The sequence below is a fragment of the Condylostylus longicornis genome, unplaced genomic scaffold (genome assembly GCF_029603195.1).
Source record: "Condylostylus longicornis isolate FDR11 unplaced genomic scaffold, ASM2960319v2 ptg000002l, whole genome shotgun sequence".
NCBI lineage: Eukaryota > Metazoa > Arthropoda > Insecta > Diptera > Dolichopodidae > Condylostylus > Condylostylus longicornis.
In genome coordinates, this window is record NW_026577971.1 from 210,642 (window position 1) to 233,576 (window position 22,935).

At 21.5% G+C, this 22,935-nt stretch overlaps 1 protein-coding gene across 1 annotated transcript in view; it reads right to left on the reverse strand.

Annotated features, from left to right (window-relative positions):
* The window catches only part of LOC129605258 (uncharacterized), a 78,269-nt gene extending 63,959 nt beyond the window's left edge, over positions 1-14,310 (reverse strand). The window contains exon 1 of the mRNA XM_055514904.1: positions 14,146-14,310. Coding sequence (XP_055370879.1) covers positions 14,146-14,233 — 88 coding nt within the window. The 5' untranslated portion in view covers positions 14,234-14,310. The remainder of the gene's footprint in view (positions 1-14,145) is intronic.
* Positions 14,311-22,935: the final 8,625 nt, after the last annotated feature.

The following is a 22,935-nucleotide window of genomic DNA, read 5'->3' on the forward strand; positions in this document are numbered from 1 at the left end:
ATGTTGAGGTAATTGTTATAATTTAGTTTAATGTTCAAAACTATAGTTAATGTTCTATTTTCCTTTATAATCCTTTTTTATTAAAATATACTATAAATATGGCAATCATACGAGTATTTAACTTATAAAAGTATGACCTAATTATTAGTGAATAAATATGTATATATTAAGGAGTTCACTAAATTCGCACAATAATTTATTTTTCCACATGAGCATTACAATAGGGGAAAGCATTTGCGTATATCAGTTGGTTTGTACTCGCATAATTCCAATTAAAGTAATAACATAATAAAATAACATACATATATAAACAAGGTGGCCATTTAATATTTTTTAATCACAAACAAAATTTCATAGTATTTTATTCTTTACAAATTTTATGTATAACATTATGTAGAAGGCATATACATACATATATGTATGTACATTAATATTATTCATTTAAAATTAATTCAAATAAAAACACAACAAAACTGATAGTTAAACCAAAAAATAAAATATAAATTGGAAATATAAAATAATTAAAATTTAATATAATTTTAGATTCTATATAATTTTCCGAATTATAATTATAACCAACTTTATTTGAATTTTCATATCCTTTACGTTCCCAATATGCTAAAAGGCCATTACTTTGTGTTAAAATTAAATATTCATTAAAAATATTACGAAAAATTGAATCACGTCTCAAATAGAAACCATAGATTCTCTGTAAGAAACACAATGATGAATAATAAAATTTTGGATTTTTTTTACTCTGTTTTGTTCTCATATAAAATTCTGCTTGATGTGGTGTCGAAACATAACCATATTGTATATTCATATTAGCACGTTCCTTTTCATAATTCTCAACTGTTGTTGAGATCATAATATCACTTAAATTAAATGGTAATTTATAATCTTTTAAATCAAAAATTTGTTCTGTTGATGCATAAATTTTAATTTTTGATTCAATTAATTCCTGCCATGTTTGAATTTTAATTGGTGTTAAAACAGTTGTCATTAATTTATATAAAATTCCTAAATATAAATTTGATAATATAAAACCAAAACCAATATTTAAACCTCTTTTAATTCTAATACGATTATTTTTAGTTTTTTTAAGGTAAGTACTAATATAAATCGTATGACTTAATGTTGAAAGAAATGAAAATCCAATATCAATATTATTTTTTCTTAGATCCTCATTACTAGTACTAGAAGATAATTTATGAAATAAAGTTTCGGCAGCAATAAATATTATTTGAAAAATTATTATTAAAATCCATACTTCATAGGTGAATGGTTTCAAAAAATAATTTAATATATTTGAATTATGATGATATGGTAACATACAACACCATTCTGATTTCTTAAATGGATATGTAAAATTAAATGTACTTTTTAAATTTATACGATAAATTTTAATATTAAATTCATTATTTGGTTCATCATAAATTTCTCTATTATAATTCAATTGATTTTCATTTGAAATCTCTTTAAATGTTCCATTAAAATGTAAAATAAAATTAATAAAAAGTTCATTAATACCCATATAAATTTTTCTACCAGTTATTTTATCAATATAACTATAATAAAGTGGTGGTTTTGTATTCAAAACATTTGTCCGAAATTCAAATCCATAAAGATTATTTAATTTATTTGGAAAGAAATCATCATCATTTTCATTAAATTTAATTATTTTGAAATTTGGAAATGGTGTATAACTAATAATTTCAATAAATGAAAAATTTCTCACATTTATTATTTCATTAATTAAAACAAAATTTATAAAATTATATTTAATCCAACATTTTTTTAAAAATTCATAATAATTATTATAATTTTTTAATTCATCTATTAAATTTATTATTAGAAATTTAGAATTATGTATTCTTTCCAAATTTAAATTTAAAATATTAAAAATTTCATTAAAATAATTTCGTGTTAAAAATATTAATCCGAGAAAATTTTGATTAAATTCATCAGCTATTCGAAATTGATGTTTGAATGAAATGTCATTTTTTGTTAATAATACAAATGTTATATTTAATATTTGAAGTTCTAAATTACTTAATAAATTATTTAATAAATATTTTGTTTCAATATCTTTATCATCATGATAAATTATAATATTAGAAAAATTATGAATTTTATTTTGATTTTGTAAAATTTTTATAATTGTATTTGTTTCCATTTATGTTCGATAATACGTGTATGATTGTTACAAGTATACAAAACGTTACAATGTTTTGGCATAAACTGATAAAATAAGAAATTTTAGGGAAACTTATACTCGTACTATTGCATTTTAATATTTTGAATTGTTCTACATTAATTTTTTTATTGTTATACTTTTATCGTTTTTATAATAGTTATTATATATAAGGAAATAGTACTTCAGGTAATCAAAAATGCAAATTAATAGTAATAAATATAACATTTGTGTTATAGAAATACTAAGAATTTTGATTAATTTTAAATTTTTTCGACAAACAATAAATGAATAATTGATTATTAATCTAATTTTATAAAATTATAATAGTTAATATTCTAAGAATAAATATGGTCCGAAATATCTGTTCAGTACTTCTTCATTGACGATTAGTTTGAGTTGATAATTAATCCCGATTCGATATAAAATGGTGCACCTACATGCCAAGTGTTATACCTAAAAAAAACTCTCCCTCTGCAATTATTTTCTAATAAATTGAGCATCTTATGAAAATTAAGTGGTACAGTTTCTGTATAATACGAGACTGTTGCGCTGCACGATGGACCCTCCCCCCCCCCCCCCCCCCCCCTATTTTAAAATACTATTTAAATAGATGAAAGCTTCACATTCTTCAGTGAATGCCTTTGAAATCTACAGAATCCAGTTAAGATTAAAGCTTATTTAATCTTAAAACAAAGCATAAATTGATTTAAAAGTAATATAACTATATATCTTTTAGAAGTTAAGTTGTACGATCTAAATTTTCAAAAAAATTTGTTGAAATTTTACAAGTTTAAGTATGGTGTGGCTTACATATATAGATTCACAAATACTTTCACTATATAACTCATATTATTAGTATTAGATAAATCAAGGAGAAAATAATAAATTTTTAATACACGCAGAACTCAAATTGTTCCTTCCATAAAAAGAACAAAAATAAATAATAAATTATAACAATTCATAATTTCAATGTTAGGTTTGATAAAACAACAAAGAGTATTAACTATAGGGTAACATATATGTAATAATTGTTTTAGTACACTAATTATACTTATATAACTCTCATATACGTATACATACATGCAAAACTTACCTGTACTTAGTTAAATTAAATGTACTCACTGTATATTTATTTTCTTTATTCTTATTTTATAATTAAAATTTTAAATTTAATTGTATATAGTTGTAGTACAAAATTCTCTAATAAATTTTGCATTTAAATTTTTTATTCAATTCTAATTTTATTTCACATTTATAACTTGATGGTTTTAGTGTACATACTTTAATTTTATTTTGAAAGTTCAGAATTCAATACTAAGCAATTTATAAATTAAGACCACATGCATGGCTTTCTTCCTATTCTGTCTTTTTGTTCAAAATTTTTTAATAATTTATTATTTGCAATAAATCATTGTAAAAACATTATGATTATAAACACATTTTCTGCATTTCACGCGTACCAGATGATTAAAAAGAAAATTTGTACCATGCCCATACCCATATATTATGCAATTCATCAAATTATCCTAATAACCTAAGTCATACAAGGTATTCCAAGTATAATTATATTGCAAAAACAAAAAACCATTAAAAATAATTATTTAAAAACAAATTGGTCTTATCGATCTCAATTCAATTGTAGTTTTAATTAAATAAATTAATTAATTCCCCCCCAAAAAAAAAAACAAAAACACTTACATAAATATTTAGATTCATTTAAAAGCGCCTCATACCCATTTTGTATCTGTTATACTCTTAGTGTTATTCATTTAGAACGACAATATTTTATTAAAAATGTAACATGTTAATTTAGTTGTTTAATTGTTATTAATTATTTTTATATACACTTTATATGACTGGTCTATATATATGTATATATATCAGTCTATAATGTTATACGTTGTATAAAATTATAGACTGCAATTGGAAATTTTAATAAATTTCGTTTATTTTTAAAAGTTAAAAACGTTTTAACATTATTTAATGTTCGGAATGACGTGATAAATTAACGTTTCACACATAGTAAATGCAAAAAATTCATTTTTAGTTTTTTTGAAAACTCCCAACACGAAAGGTTCCAGTGAATTTTCAATTTTGTCATAAATATACCTTAAATTTTGTATTAAAATTCAAAAGAGTCACTATACGTACATGATTTATATTAATAAAAATTATTAAAAATTATAAAAAATTAATAAAAAATGTTGAAACATTTTTTAATAATAACAATTTTTGTGATTGTTACTGCCAATCATAATGAAAATTTTCTTAAAGAAAATATTCAATTTTTAAAAATGTTATGTACTAAAAATGAAATTTATAATTTTAATTCAATACTAATTTTATATACAAATATTTCAAATATAATAAAAAATGTTGAAAATCAAATTTTACATGATTTTTTTATAAAAAATTGTAAAATACCAAAAATTATTTTATATGAAAATTTTAATAAAATTCCAGATATATTTCATTTATTTAATAAAAATATTTTGACAATAATTTTAACGGGAAATCATAATTTAGAATTATTTCGAATTGAAAAATATATTCGAATTTTCGAATATTATAAGAGTGCAAAAATAATTATTTTTAATACAAATTATGAATATTGTAGTGATATAAATAAAAAGATTATTATTGAAAAATTTTTTAAAAATTTATGGAATTATAAATTAATTAATTCTATTTTAATAATAAATTCATTATCGTATAAAAATTGTTCATTCGGTTATTTGCCATTTGATAATTTCAAAATAATAAAAATGGAAAATAATTATTTTCCAGATAAATTAAAAAATCTTAATGGTTATGCAATAAAAACACCAATATTAAATAAACCACCAATGTTTTATACATTTTATAATGATATTAAAAAAACTCAAGAATGGTATGGATATTATGCTCTCTTTAAAACCTTTATAGATTCATTAAATGGTACAATTAAAATTTTACCACAATTAAGAGATTTAATTAAAAATAATGAACATTTAGAATTTGATTTAACAAAATATCGAATTGGACCACATTCAACATCAAATTTTACATATCCAGTTTTTATGGATGAATGGTGTATTATACTTCAAGTTCAACAGGGTTCAACATCATGGTATTTTATATCACCATTTCAATGGACAACATGGATTTTAATATTATTTTCAATTTATTTACGAATTGGTATTGATATTTTAATTGATAATCATACCAGTTATAATGGAATTTATGATATTGGAAAATCATTTTTAATTGTAATTGTAACAACATTATATTTACCAACAGCAATATCAAAAAAATATTTAAATAATTATCAAATATTTTTTAAAATAATATTAAATTGTTTAATTGGTTTCATTTTATCAAATTTATATATTGCATTTTTTATTAAAAATTTAACAATACCAAATTATGATAAAAGTATTGATACATGGAAAGAATTATTAGAATTAGAAATACCAATTTTATCATCATATCAATTGGCTGCTGATTTAAAAAGTTTAGATGTACCAAAACCAGTTTATCAACATATTATTAAAGTTCCAAATAGAATTTTTGAAGAGGAAAGATCAAAATTAAATATTAGTTATTGTTATTTGGGATCACAATTTATGGCAAATTATATATTTGATTTGAATCGACAAAATCGTAAAAAACCAAAATTTTATTTTACAAATATTTGTTTTGCAACACGTATTTATGGTTTCTATATGATAAGAGGATCAATATTTCGTGAAAAAATCCAAGAGTTTATTATTAAAATGCGACAATATGGTTTAATTGAATTTTGGCAACGTTATAGTAAATATTTTTCATATAAAGTTGAAACAAATATTATAAAAACTGATTTACGAAATTCTAATCAAATTATTTTAAAATTAAAACATTTTTACAATGTTATTCTTATTTTAAGTGTTGGTCTATTTATAAGTTTTATAAGATTTTTATTTGAAATTAATTTTTTTAAAGTATTATATAAGAAAATTTTTCAATAATAACTTCTTTTTTACGCTTAACTTTTAAATTAAAATTTTTTTGTTGATCTATTAAATGAAATGTTAATAAAATGTGAAAAATACAAATTTTTGGAAGCAAATTTACTTACATTTATTCGAATGGTAAGTATTTTGCATATATGTAAAGTAAACTTTAAAATAACATACTTACACTCAATTTTTAAATTGTCCTTACCTAATTAATTATTTTCGAAATAATATATATATAAATAATATTTACATACGAATGCTTCTGTTGAAACTCATATGAGACGCATCAGAAACTGGAAAGTATTTATCAGGATTGTAGAAATAGCACGACGTCGCGATATGAGAAAGCGTACCTTTTATACTTCTACAATTAAAAAAAATTTGATGTGATGAGCACATAACCGACCGGAATGTATATTGCCTAGTTTAGTGAAAATGTTACAGAAAATTACGAAAATGCATTTTGAACACTTCCTTTCAATTTCAAATAAGCCAGCCAGTTTTTAGTTAACATACCTAGAAAATTTTATATTTGGCTTTTAGTAGAATTTTACCTTGTGCCATCCAAATCACCGGAAAGGTTCACCAGTTAGTTTCGATAATAACCAGAACTCAAATATCAAATTTTTAGAAACGCCATCAATCTGTTCCGTAGATATGGTAAAAAAATTCAAAATTAGCCTCCAAATCGGTTTCCGAGCCCTGATATTTCCAAAAACTTTATAAATTCTTTTTTTACATCCCTAATTTGAATATTAAATTTCAAAGAAATCGGTTGATTATTTCTCTTTATATACGCAAAAATGTAAAATTAGCCCGCAAAAAGTTTCAGTTCCAGAGGTTCGATATATTCCAAAAGTTGATCAATCTGTGCCATTGCCAAAATAAACTCACATAAAAGATTTCATCAAAACCGATATCATATATTGGCAGAATCTGCGGACTCCCAGTGATCACAAAAACAATTAAAATCGCTCTATCTCTTCTAGTTTAGCCAGAAAACGCGTTTAAAGTTTTGTAAAAGCTTTTTTTTTAAAAATCTCCAAGAATATTTTTGCTACAACCTATTATCATATATTGGCAGAATCTGTGGACTCCCAGTGACCACAAAAAACACTTAAAATCGCTCTATCTCTTCTAGTTTAGCCAGAAAACGCGTTTAAAGTTTTGTAAAAGCTTTTTTTTTAAAAATCTCCAAGAATATTTTTGCTACAACCTATTATCATATATTGGCAGAATCTGTGGATTCCCAGTGACCACAAAAAACACTTAAAATCGCTCTATCTCTTCTAGTTTAGCAAGAAAACGCGTTTAAAGTTTTGCAAAAGCTTTTTTTTTAAAAATCTCCAAGAATATTTTTGCTACAACCTATTATCATATATTGGCAGAATCTGCGGACTCTCAGTGATCACAAAAAACACTTAAAATCGCTCTATCTCTTCTAGTTTAGCCAGAAAACGTGTTTAAAGTTTTACAAAAGATTTTTTTAAATATCTCCAAGAATATTTTAAATAAAAAATATAAACTATGTAAATATTACAAGTGTCATGATTACAAATGCTTTAAATAATTTGAAGAATTAAAAGTGGCAAATAAAATAATAGAAATATCAGATATTTTATTGAAATTAACAAAAGCAAAACAAATAAAAATTCATGCAAAGTAAAACATTTTATGCAAATCTGTCAAATTACTTAATTAATTCTTGCATCTGACTAGAAACTTAATTTACTATATACTTTTGTGAATATGCTTGCAATTAGAAACAGATTTAAAAAAATTGGATTTAGAATAATTGTGAACACAACTCGTGCATATTTGAAAAGTCAAATGTCATTTTTCGTTCTTGTCCTCTCACTAACCATTAATTGACTTGTTGGCTAAAATCTTAGCCACCGATTTTAACAATTAACGATTTTAAGATCAAATTAAGTGAGTAAGTACATCAAAAAAATTTTTTTTCTCTCTTTTTTCATAAAAAATACCGTCTTTATTTAAACAATTCTTATAAAGTACATTCTAATTTCCCATAATTATAAAAAATATTATTAATGTGCACAAATATTTTATGATTTTTTATATAAATATAATTCTAAACAAAAAACTAATGTACTAATTATATAACTAACAATTAATAAATATATTGCAAAAGTAAAATATTTAAAACTTAAATAAACATTTAATTCATTCTTATTACTATTTAAATTTAAATTTAATTTCTTCTCAATTTTATATACAAAATAATTACTTTTACGTTCCCAATGTTGTAACATACCATATTGACGCATTTTAATTGTAAACTCTTGAAATAAATCACGAAATATTGAACCTTTTCTTATATAAAAACCATATATTCTTGTTGTATAACAAATTGTTGAAAAATAAAATTTTGGTTTTTTTGAATTTTGACACATTGACAATATATAATCTGACATTGTTTTTGATCCTAAATAACCATAATTATCATTTAATTTCATACGTTCTAATTCAAATTTTGTATTCGATACAATTTTTAAATTTTGTTCGATAATTTTTGATGGTACATCAAAACTTTTCATATCTTCAGCTAAATCATATGATGACATTATACTTAAATTATATTTAATTAAATCATCCCATGTTTGTATACTTGTATCATATATTGGTATTGTTAATTTTTTAATAAATATTGCTAAATAAAAATTTGATAATATAAAACCAATTAAATAATTTAATTGTAAATTAATATTCTTAAGAAGAAAAAATGTATTATTACAATTCTTATTTTTTTTATAATTATTATGATTCTTAATTGGTAAATAAAGTGTTGTTAAAAATGTTTTTAAATATGAATTAATAATATCAGATTTTTTTGTATAAAACTTTTCTAATAACATTTCGATAAGAGCACGAAAATATATTGAAATTATTATAATTATCCATGTTTCATAATGAAATGGTGATAAAAAATAATGTGATGATGTTATCGATTTTATTGGTAACATAATACACCAATTCGACATTAACCATGGATAAGTATAATTGATTGTAGAATTTGGATTAATACGATATTTTGTAATATCGATTTCGATATTATCTTTAATTGTATTATTTAGTGTAATATTTATTGATTTGTCTAATATATGAATTGTTCCATTTATATATTCAATAAATGTTTTAAATAATGAATAATAACCACGCCATTTAATTTGATTTCTTTTCAAATCTTTATAACAATAAAACATTGGAATTTTATTTAATGTTTGAGTTAAAAATGCATATCCTTTAACATTTTTTAATTTATTAATAAATAAATTATTTTCATTATTATTAAAATTTTGATTTTTATATATTTGTAAAATTGGAAATGGATTATAATTAAATATATTTATTAAATTAAATTTAAAATTATATGTTATTAATATTGAATTAATTAAATTATATTTCCATAAATATTTAAAAATATTATTAATCTCATATTTATTATCGTAATAATGGGAACTGTAAGAATTTACGTTCTTACTAAATAATATAATAATGATTTTAATTGTTCTTTGATTTGATAATAAATATAAAAATGGTTCTAATTGTTCAATTATACAATTATTATTATTTATTAATATTAATACTAATATATTATTATTAAATAAATTATAAAATAAATTCAAATTTTTATTATAATTATCATAAATAAATTTTGGTGTATTTTCGAAATCTTCATCATTATATAAAAATTTAATAAAATATTCAATTTCTTTAAAATTATTTTGAAAATTATTTGTTTGTGGTAATGGCGGCGATGTTGGTGACTTTTCTAATGAAATTATTAAAATTGATTCAAAATTAAATAGATTATTTTGTTTTTTAATTATATTAAATATATTTTTATATTGATCTAGTGTAGTTTCAGTTAAATAACGTATTAAAACTAAATAGAAAGCAATAATTTTATAAGGAGACATTTTTTAATCGGAAAATTTCTTGAACTGAACAAATTTATTTATAAAATTTTCATGGTTGAGTAAATCTGTTTTAGGCGCAGACATTTTAATAAAAATTCAAAATAATAATGTTATAAAAAGTCTATTATTATGAAATGTAATTTATATTATTATATTTCTAAGGAAAACTTATGTGTACATAATTAATTTAATTGTAGTTGAATTTTATTATATAAATAAACATGCACACATGTACATATATGATAAGAGTAAAAGAGAGAACGATTGATTGGTGCACGTGTAGCTGGGGGGTAATAATATGTATGTTGTTTATGTAGGAATTTGACTAACAGTGTCTTTAATCAAATTTTACTTAGTCGTCATAAGAACATGTCTATATTGCATAGGTATATAAACTATAATATCATAACAGTGTTTAGTCTAATATTTGTTTAACCTCACACTACAATCGCTTAAAATATTCAAAAAACAAACTACATATTTGTATTACCTTTTTGGGGTTTAGTATATGAAATAGAATCCTAGAAAGTTTAGTTTATCACGAGCATTTAAAATTTAATGGAAAAAGTGAAATATTTTTTTTAATTTTTTTTTATTTCAATATTTACAGTGTTATCTACAGTGTGTGGGATTCGGTGAAATTATGAGCTGTGCAAATATTAGTCATACCTAATATACAAAGATTTATAATGGCCTAAGTTGAGTTTTTGGTTCCTGGTTTGGTTTCAAATTCAAATTCTTCTATAAGTAAGTAGTTCATTTATATTCTGACACAGTTCGGTACATAAGTATACTCACTAAGAATACCAATTAGATTATAATTGAAATAAAAACAAACTGTGTCGATATTGTTTTAACAAACTGACGAAAAAAATCCTCAACAATATAGATAGGATAATCCAAGCAATTACTGATTTTAAAAAATTTTTAATTTTTTTTACGAAAACATTGCTCAACCAAAAAACATATTAAACTTCCAATAAAACCAACTAATAGAACCCATAAAGAAAACATAAAATGCTTAAATTTCATAAGTGATAAATCATATTTTTCTTCAATTCTAAATCTAATATAACCAGCTGATTTAGCATCACCAATACTCTTTAATTCCCAATATTGAATTAAACCGAGTGCACGACTTTCCATAAAAAAATTTGTATATATATTTCGGAAAATTGAACCTCTTCTTAAACCAAAAGCATATAGACGTGTTGAAAAACAAATATCTGATAATCGAAATATTGGTTTAGTTGAATCTTGTTTAACTTCTAAAATAAATTTACCAGTAATTGGTATAGATAAATAACCATAACTAATATTCAAATGATTACGACTATTTTCAAATTCATCACTTGATACTGGCACAATATATGATTTTAAATTTTCTGGTACATCAGCATTTTTCATAAGATCAGCATGTTCATGTGTCATAATAATTTTTATTTTTGAATCAGCCAATTCCTGCCATGTATTTATTTGACTTGGATATTTTGGTATTGCAACAAAATTATATAATAATGCTAAATAATAATTTGTTATAACAAAACCCCAAATTACATATAAAATTCTTTTAAAATGTACTTGAAAATATTTTGTTTGTTTAAATGGTGTAGAAAGGAATAGTATTGTTGTTAATGCTACTAAAAATGAATATCCAAAATCTGAATTACCATAAGTAAATTTATTTAATAGCATTTCAATTGAAATTGTAAATAAAAATGAAAATATTACCAAACACCAAACTTCATATGGAAATGGTAATAAAAAATATAAAGAACCAGGAATTTCTTGTTTAACTGGTAACATAAAGCACATATCATTTATTAGAAAAGGATATGTGTAATCTCTTGGATTATAAATTCGATATAATTCCATATTAAATTCAATTTTTAGCATATCTTTTGTATTATTTGAAAAAATTTCACTATAAGTTCCATTATATTTTGATAAAAAATTCGTAAAAATTAAATAATAACCGGACCATTCAATTTTTTTTGTTCTCTTATCATAGAATGTGAATACAAGTGGTGGTTTAAAATTTATAACAGGACTTTTAAATTCAAATCGATGTAAATTATTTAATTTATTTGGAAATAAATTATTTTTATCCTCTAAAATTTTATATTTAATTGTTGGGAATGGTGTATATTCAAATATTTCATATTCATATGTTTCTTCATTAATACGAATCAAAATCAAATTGATAAACCAATTTTCCCATATTATTTCAAAAAATCGTTGAATTCCACTGTAATCCTTATATTGTTCATTGTTAGTATTCCATTGTAAAACTATAATTTTTGCATCACAAAAATCTGTTAATGGTAATTTTATATCCTTAAAAATGCTATTTTCTATATCCTTTACAATAATAATTATTAGTAGATTTCTTGATATATGAATTTCATCCATTTTTAAAATGTCACTGATTGTATCAGAAATGATTATTGGAACTTTAATATTTAATTTTTTTATTATAACATTAAAATCATGTTTAACAACTTTACTATAAAATAATAAAATTGTTTCAAAATTTAATGGAATTTCTTGAGATCTTATTATTTCACTTATTTCTAAATAAAAATTATTAATTTTCATTTGTTCATTAATAGTTTTTTCAATAATTTTTATATTAAGACTAAAAATTGATGGTATTAAATAAAAGAAACCAATTAATATTAAAATTTTTTTAATATTTAATTTCATTTTTTCATATTTCATAATATAGTCTAATAATTATTTACGATATAAGAAGTTTGCATTTAAACTAAAAGCTCATAACTCAATGATGTCTAATTTATAGAAAAAATTCAATTTCAAATTTGATTTTTATTTTAAAATTAATTCAATTCTATTGAGATTTTAAAAACATAAGCTAAATTTCGTAACATAATACATAACCTAACATTGTCTGTAAATATTTTGTTATTTGAATTTCGATCTTGAAATAAGAATCTACAATCTACATACATACATACATAATATTTTTGTGTAAATTTAAATAGAAATTCAATTAGAATTTAATATGCGTTATATTAATAATTTAGTCTTCGGGGAACAGAAAAAACATTTTGTTAACCTTATCAGATATTGAAATCTTACCACTTATAAAATAATTTAAGAAAATTTTTAACCATTTAGTTAGTTGCAGTATACCATTACCTAATATTTAATATTGTATGCTACAAAATTAATTGTTTTTGCTTTAATTACATTATAATTAGTTTGAATGCTATTAGCGTAGCTGATTATTATTCCATAATTGTAATCCCGTATATATATGTATATTAGGAGAAATCTAAGATTTAATATCTAAAAATACATATGTAATCGGATAGCAATCTACCGAAATTAACTTACATACTTAATTGTATTTGTCTCAATTGCTCCTTTATATAAGTTATTTAGTGACTGTTATATTTCTGAAGTGTTATTATGTAAGTTGTTAATGTGATATACATATATAAATGTAAGTACTTTGGAATAGAACAGATGTAATATTTATAATGACAAAATGTGTAACGCTTTACGATTGTAAACAAACTAATTCAATAAATTTTTATTGTAGTTTATAAGAATTTATAAATTAGTATGATAGTAAGGAATTTTTTTGAACACCTACTTATATAAACGAATCGTTCTTTAGTTTTTCTTAACTACGTCCAAAGCTAGAGGAAACATCTACAAGTACTACCAACAAAATATTGTGAGTTTCTAAAAAGTCAGATAAAACTTTACTCCTATTGACGTTTAAATTGTAACTAGCGATTTAGCCATATCACATTATACCAGTGGGGTGGTACTCAAATTTTTTCAACTATGTTGTTAAATAAATGACAAATAAGAATATACATAAGTACTTATAGGTATATACCCATTTATATGACGTACATATACACTCCAAATTGATTCAATTAAAATGAACATTTTCCCGCTATTTTTAAAATTTTTTATTTTTATTTATTTATATGTACCATGTACGTACATATGTAAAAATGTTGATGAATAAAAAATTTATTAAACTTACCGTAATCGTTATCAATTTTCCCAATAACTTCATGTAAAAAAGTTAATATTGAACATAAAAAGTAAATAATTAAAATTTCCAATTTCATTTTGTAAAAAATTTTTTTTTTATATATGTATGTAATTTGTTATATGATTGCCAATATTACAGCCAAAATTTTCAAATAATTTCAAGTAATTATTTTATCAAAATTTATATTTCACAAACATTACAACTTTTTCTATACAATAATATGTATTCTATATATGTATGTAAAATGAAATACACAAAATATATGTGTGTATATACCTATGTATACAATAATTTCAATATTTAATAAGTGTGAATGCACCAATAATAGCAAAAAAAAAAAATTATTTTTTCAACGACTACGTAAAACACAACAATAACAGATTTTATTTTATTTTTCTTCTAAACTTATAGTAAACGTTATTAAACGAATACCAACCATTAAGTTTCGCGATCTTCTTTAGACTAATATAAAGTTTTCTTGCAAATTTTAAAACCTTGAGCTTGAGCTTATAAAAACCGAAAAAAAAAAACATAAAATCTCTTCAACACTCTTGATTCACATTTTTTCCTTTTCTATTTAACATTTTTCTTTTTCTTTAAAATTTTACTCTATTATTATAAAGGTTACTCAGTTTTATCGTAAATTTTTTTTTACTACATAAAAGATACCGTAATTTAATATGATTGGTTATAACATTTTGAAAATTAAAAACAAAAATTTTTTAATATCGTTTTTTGAGTTCAAAATAAAATGTTTAAAAAGTGATTCATAAGAATATATTGCTAAACTTTGTTGAAGCAATAATTTACTTTACACATATTGTAATAAAAATCAAAAAAGTACTTTTCTTTAGTACAGTTGAGCCCGTTAATAGGAAAATAATCCGCAAATTCTTTAACGTCAAAATTTTGTTTTCAGTCTGCAAACTGTCTGACGTATAAAACTTTTACGGACAGAAATGTAGTAAACTTTTTACCCGTAATTGACTTTGAATTTTGATCATCCGTAAACGTCAAAACAAAAAAAAATTATTTTTAGATTTAAAATAATTTTATACTTACATATTAAAAATTAACAAAGAAAAATATTTTTTATATTATTTTTAACGTAATGATAGTCACTCAATACATCAAATTTATTTACTGAATTACTACGTCAGACTGTCTGCATGTAAACAAAAAAAATCTACAATTTTGACGCTTAATTGACTTTTTATAAACGTTTAAGAATTTAAACTTTGAATGAAAGTAAAAACGCAGTAGAGTATTCGTAAACTCAGACAGCTCAGATTTTGTGAAATTTGACGTTTAAGAATTTACCAAATACCTGCTTTCACGAATATCAAAGACTGTTGCCGGGAAAAATATTACTCACAGTGGATTGCTATAATTTACTTAATTATGAAATTGATTGCTCTTAATAAAACCTTGCCTACAATTAAATTTTCATAAATCCTCATCTTTAATATTTTTTTTTTCAAATGTTTAATAGAATACTCTTAATTTTTTTTGCGAGTGTTTAGTAATCTTATTTACTGAATTTAAAAAATCTACGATTCAATCTTAGTCTGTTGAAAGTCTCATGATTGTATAAACTCGGTTTGACATTAAACTAAACATTGCTTAATTCTCATTTCATGTCAGATTTTTTAAAAATAAAATGGTGATGATTAAATTTTTGTAGCATGTAGTTTAAATCAACGATCAGCTGAATTTTGTTATGGTTATAATTTTTATACTAAAATTATAAAAATTCAACGTAAAATCTGACCGCCATCAGATAATTTCAGTATGATATATAAACAATCGTTAGATTTTATCTAATTAATCTTAAATTTTATCGTATATATAAATAGTACCTTCAACTAAAAATTATTTTTAATAAAATATCGATTAAATGTTATTTCTTTCGATTTTATTGTAGTTCACCTTATGAATATTCATAGAAAGTTGCTAAAGTATCAGAAACATGTTGCTCATAGTTTTAACAATAAAAAATTTATGTTGATTATAACTTAACTTAAGAGCAACAAGTTAATTTTTTTTTTGTTTTTTTTTTTTGTGTTCATAACAATGCAACTTGTACGTTTAATTTCGTATTTTCTCTTAAATTTTTTATTTATTCTCTTTTGTCAAAAAATTTACGATGATTGCGATTTATTTGCGACTCTGCTGGTTTTATTAGCGGTGTGGTGTGAATGTGTGGCAGAAAAATTTTTTTCAATTACAATTTATATTAAAAAAAGAAATGAAAAATTTTTGTTTTTACTTCCATTTTCAATTTAAAACGCATTTCTGCAATAATTCTACGAACTTAGTTGCTGCATTATTTAATAATCGTATTTTACAGTAACTTCTGGATATAAATTATTCTGTCAATAGTGACTTACGGTTTAATGGATAAGAAGTTGGAACTTCTGTTAAATTAATGATTTTAGGAGAAATTTCATTCTGAAAATAATGCACAAGTGTTAAATTAAAGCAAGAGTACATAATGAATATGAAATTAATAGAGAAACTACTGTAGAGATTATGTCAGATCTCTCTGTAATCGATTGGAATCTAAAGTAAAAGTAAAGAACAATAACATTTAATTGATATCGAACGTATTGCAGTTTGCATAAAAATTGCATAAAAATTATTAATTATAGAAATAGAAAAATAAAATAACTCTTTCTTTTTGCTTTGAAAAGAAAAAAAATTTATATAGACATTTGCAAAATATTCCATTATAATTGTTATATTGTAGCGTTTTTTTTTATTTTGGTAAATGATTTTGAATGTTAGTCGGCCGGTGGTTACGTTTGAAAGATTTAAAGGTAGGTGAATTGTGAAAATAATTTTCATGATATTGAAATTTTTTTTATTATAAATACAAAATATAGACACAACATAATGAAAAGAAAAATATAAACATGTTATGTAGTCTGCGAAATAAAATTATACAGTCTGAGCATGAATGCAATAAAAACTTATACATTTTGAACAAATATTGTACAATGCAATGCATATTTAAAGGTGAAGTGATGTCATTAACAGTTCAAATTATAATTCAAAAATAATAATTGACATGTGGTGTACCACGAGTATTTTAATCAAAGAAATTGAAAGATTTTAAAATGCAATGAAAATAATGAAAGCGATTTTAATAATAAGGTGGATCAACTTTATAAGTTTAAGCTGAAGATTGTTTTTATAAATTGTTTGTTCAACTAATGTAATTTAAATAGTTAAACAAAGTATGTAATATGTTATTTATTTCTAGGTAATAAGAATGAAGTACGAAGCAGTTACAATTATTTTAAAGTTTAAATGGATTCCCATAAGTGTTATCAAAAGCTGGTTCATTCAAAATTTCTAAGGAAATTCAAAATAATTTTATGATTAATGATTTTTAAAGGAGTCTCATAGTTCTTCGAGACGGAAGGAACGGAAAGATCAATTTGAAATAATTTTTTTGATAGATGTTTTTCAAAGTATTCCCATAGTTCTTCGAATGAATAAAAATAATGAAAATTTCTTAAGATTTTCTTGAAAATCATAGCTCAAATACAGTTATGATGTAGTCATAATTTTGCTTTATATCAATTGTCATATTAACAAATTTATATTCATTAAATAATCTTCATCTTTTATATATAAATACATACTTACGTGCATAGAATAGTGTGCAACTGAATGTTACAATATTATAAAGCAAAAAAATCTTCTGATATATGTATGTACATACCCTAAATAGATATCATGATTTTAATTGTTAAACAAAACAGGAAGCAATTTTGTATATCTTTATTCATATAATTTTGTATAATAATTACCTGTTAATTTAACTTTTATACTTGGTATTAACATCGATTGTTTCATCTTAAGGTAGCTTTCCATTCTTATAATGATTTTATATGGCTCTATTATCTGTATAAAATTATAATTATAATCTCATAATTTTATTAGAAAAAGAAATTTAATCATTACTTTTTTTTTGTACTTTTCTTCATTATTATATACAATTTCTTCCTTAACTTATTACATAAAAATTGGCCTTGAGAGAATTTATTATAAATCTGTTGTTCTTTTATTCAATAACTTTTGTAAAATGATTTTTTATTAAAAGTATAAAAAAAAAATTTTATTAACAAGAACCTTGGAATTTGTGTGCAAAATATGAATTTTTTCTATCCTCTATATATATATACATATTGTAAGAATTTTCATATCAATTCTAAAATCAAAGTAATATACTCGTTCTACTATGCACTTGAGTTATACTTGAAAAGGTAACTTGATTCTTTCGATTTTTAGCAACCATTGAGAGCACAATAAGAGAAGTATTGAGATTGTACTAAATTTCACATATCAAATTCTTAATCCAAATTAGGATTTAAAATGTGGAAGGATGAGAAGTTTTAAATTTAATGGGCGTGAAGAAATGGGTAACTTTTCGATATTAACCTGATCAAATCAAAACTTACTAAAGTTGTTTATCAATTCAACAATCTAAATTTCTGTAGAAGTCGAAATGAACTGGCCTCTATAGTTTTTTATTATGCCGGCAATGGGATTTTTGAAACTTAATATTATTCAATGTAGAAACATTCAATTTAAAAATATACAATGGTGTTATATGTGCTGATCACTTCGAATTTTTTTTTTAATATAAGAAACTAATTTAGTTCCCTTTTAGATTACGGTTCCATTATAACATTGTGCAGAATAATTCTGTTGTTGATTCTTTTGTATTTAAAATATTATAAAATTTCGTCTCGGTTTAATATTGAAGTGATCTAAGCAATTAATTAGAATTAAAATCTACACATGAAGTTCAAAAAGTTAATAATTTGTACTTATGTGGAAATAATGGAAGAATGTGTTAAATATTTTATTTTACAAAAAAAAATCTTTTATAATAAAATGCAATGGAACTGTTGGATAAAAGTCTCTAAATTTAATTTATTAAAAAATTTTACAAACAAATAAAAAATTTCATCAATTTCGTCACTTTCATATCAAATTTCATCTTAATTCTTTGAAATTATTTTTTTATTTGCTATGAAAAAAAAAATCTCCAATTTCGAAGAGGAAATCAAAAAACTTAACAATAATTAAATTTAAATACGTCACGTTCGGCTTATAGTCAAATTAATTTTTCTTGTATAAAGACAAGTAAAATTGAATATTAAGCTTAGTTTCTTATAATTCGAGCAAATGATTTAAGATATTAAATATGATTTCTATTTTTAACTTAATATTACCAATAATATTTGTATGATAAATTTTTTACTTTATAAAAAAATAATATTCAAAATTTGTTTTGTTTTTTAATTTTAGATATCAAATATATTTGGTGCACCGAATCCGAAACCTGAACCGCAATTTACTTTAGTAAATCAACAACAAAAATACGATAAAGAATTTTGGCCTAATTTTGATTTAAATTTTAATGATAAAATTCGACATCAATATAATTTCAATAATGGACCGATTACAACAGATTCAAGCCGATTAAACTTTAATCATCAAATAATTGATAATGATTTTGAAAAAAATCGTCAAAACCGAAATTTAAATAATAAAGAAAAATATTCAAATGAATACAAACACCTATATCCAAAATATATAAAAGGAGAAGTTATTGTACATCGTCCACCACCAATTCTTGTAAATCGTGAACCAACAAACTTATTAATAAAACATTCACCTGTTCTTATTAATCCAGCACCAGTAGTAATTCATCGATCACCTCAACCAGTTAGACCAATAATTATTCATAAGCCGAAATTACAACCTTCATCTCCCGCTTTAAAGATTCAACCAGTTTTTGTAAATGTAAACCGAAAAAAACCTTCTATACCAAAACCTCATTATATATCAGAACATTCTGATTTAGATGATGATTGGTTAAAACATTACTTACATAATAAAGATAAACGTTCATTTATTGAAAATCATAAAGAGATCGAAGATACAAGACAACATCATTCTCCTCAGCATTATTTAAATGAATCCGAAGATGAAATCCTAAGTACATTACAATCACGAAATAAAAATACTTATTTGAATAAAAGTGTAAATTTAAAAAATCAATTTAATACAAATTTAAGAAATTCTTATATTTATGACAAATAAATCATTTATTATTGAGACAAATCAAATGAATGATTTCATTTAATTTAATATTAATTGTAAATGATTGGTTAAAATTAAAAATCTGTTAGTTTAATCATAATTATAAAATTAAAGATTAATATAACTTTAATTTAATAAAATACCTTTAATTTAAAAAATTGTTTAGAAAATAATTTAGGTTTAATTACATATTTCTGATCAAATTTTTCAAAATTTTAACCAATAATTAATTTAGAATGTTACAATAAATTAAATGAAACCTTTTTTTTGTAAATTTTTTTTATGTATATATTTATGTGAATGTTTAAAATTTTTGTCAATAATATTATTTTATAATTTCAATCAGATTTAATTTAAAACTTAAATTAAAAAAATATATATATTTCTTTTTTTTCGTTTTTGTTCGTTTATAAAATTTTGTTTTCATACAATATTATCAACGGCAGACATACAAATATTTATTTATATAATAAAATCATTTTTGAAATTTAAAAAACAAAATAAACAAAATTTTTTTCTTATTTTAATTTGCAAGTCAAAAAGTGCTTATATTAATTTTTAAATTTTTAACTCTTAAAATTTATTAACAGTATTAAACAGAAAAACCTTAATTAAAATTTCAAATTTTTAAAAAAAACAAAATGTATATTTAATGTCTCTAATAAAATAAAAAATATATAGTATATTAAAAATGTATGATGTAAATTCTGAAATTTTATAATCATTTAAAATTAAAAGAAAAAATTGTTCCTTATTAAAAATATAAAATTATGTAAAAATAATACAAAAATGTTTCATGATTTAATAAAGTAAAATAATAAAATGTGGTGGTGTAGTATGAAACAAAAATTCTATATTTGATTAAAATTGAATTATTTTTAAGATAAAAAATGAATAATATAATGAATATACAATATTTATATAATTGTTAAGTAAAATATGAAAAAAACAAATTTTCTTTCTTCTTTCAAAATAAAAAAAAAAAATATTCTACAAAATTATGTTGCATATAATATTAATTTTATATCAATCGATTTTTTTTGTTCATTAATTTATTAAAATTAACATGTTGTATTTACTGATCCAACATTTTCTAAATGATTCATTAAAACTTGTTGTAAATTAACACGTAATGCACGTTCTTCACTTATTTGTGTTTTAATTTGTGCAACATCCTTTTGTATTTCTTTAATATAAGCCCAAAGTTGTCTTAATGTTGGTGTCATTTCTTCATTTTCTAAACCTATAATAATAAAAAAAAAAAAACAAAAGTCAATTTAATATTTTAATAGTTTAGTAATATTTAGTTAGTTTAATAGATTTTTGTAATTTATTTTTTGAAGCAGATACAAAAAACCTTTTTGTTTTTTTAATTTTAAAATACAATATGCATACATACTTCTGTTTCAAATGGTTATCTACTCCAATAACTTAATTTTGAATAAAGGAATTGAGATTTAATAAATTAAATATTTATATTTAAAGGTCAAAGATTTGGTATTTTATAAAAACCCCGAACATGTGTGGAGAAGTATTCTAAATCGTTTGATAACATACTCTTCTAAATCAATGAAATCATCTGAAATACAGGAATATTTGAAAATCTGCTAAAAGAGTACTTTATTATACCAGAATGAATTTATCTTTAAAATATAAATGATTATGTTTTTGCAGATATTCAGAAAAATTAATTTTTCTTATCAGTATGCGAATCAATATATTTGGATTTTATACTAAATTTATAGTAATATTCGGGACTTTCATAATATTGCTATTAATAATAAATTTATTTCATGAAGTGGTAAGTGTAAAAAAGAGTATTATATTAAAAAAGAGAATTTTATAAGAAAGAAAATTAAAAGAAACAATTTTATAATACTAGTTTATTAATTTTTTTTTATATCATTTCTAAGTACAAATCGTTAATCTTATTCTTATTTATATTCTTTAAATATTTTTTTTTTTTTATTTTTACACTATTATGCCATTTATAATATTATGATTTTATTGTTATTTGGTTTTTTGTGTTGTTTTTTTTTTTTAGTAATGTTGTATAAATATTTTAAAAATAATTTTAAAAATTTCTAAGACACAGCATTAACCTAAATTTTTTGTTTTTATTTTTTTTTTTTAATTAAATACTTTATACGTTTAATTGACACTTAATTTAAGTTAATAATCGATACCAATAATATATCAACATATACATACCAATAATATATCGACAATTTTGTTAAATATTAAAAATGTACAAGTATTGTAAAAGTTCGAATTAAAATTTTAAAAATCGAAATCGATTAATTTTTTTTTTTAAATGTCAAAGTCAATGAGGAAAAAAGATAATCAATTTCATTAATTATTAATGTAGTTATTTTATTAAAATAAAAAAAAAAAACTGAAATTTTATTTTATTAAAATATTAAAAAATATTTTCAATTAGATTTTGATTTGGATTTATATTAAAATTAATTTTATTTATCTTAAATAATTTAGATTCTTAATAAATTTCTTCGATTTAATTACGGTCATTAAACTAAGTGCAATTATTGTATTAAAGTCATTCGGTTTTGTTGCTTTCTTTTTTCTTTAATTTTTTATTAAATAACAAATAATTTAGTGAAAAATTTTTTGTTCACCTACATAATATATTCTATT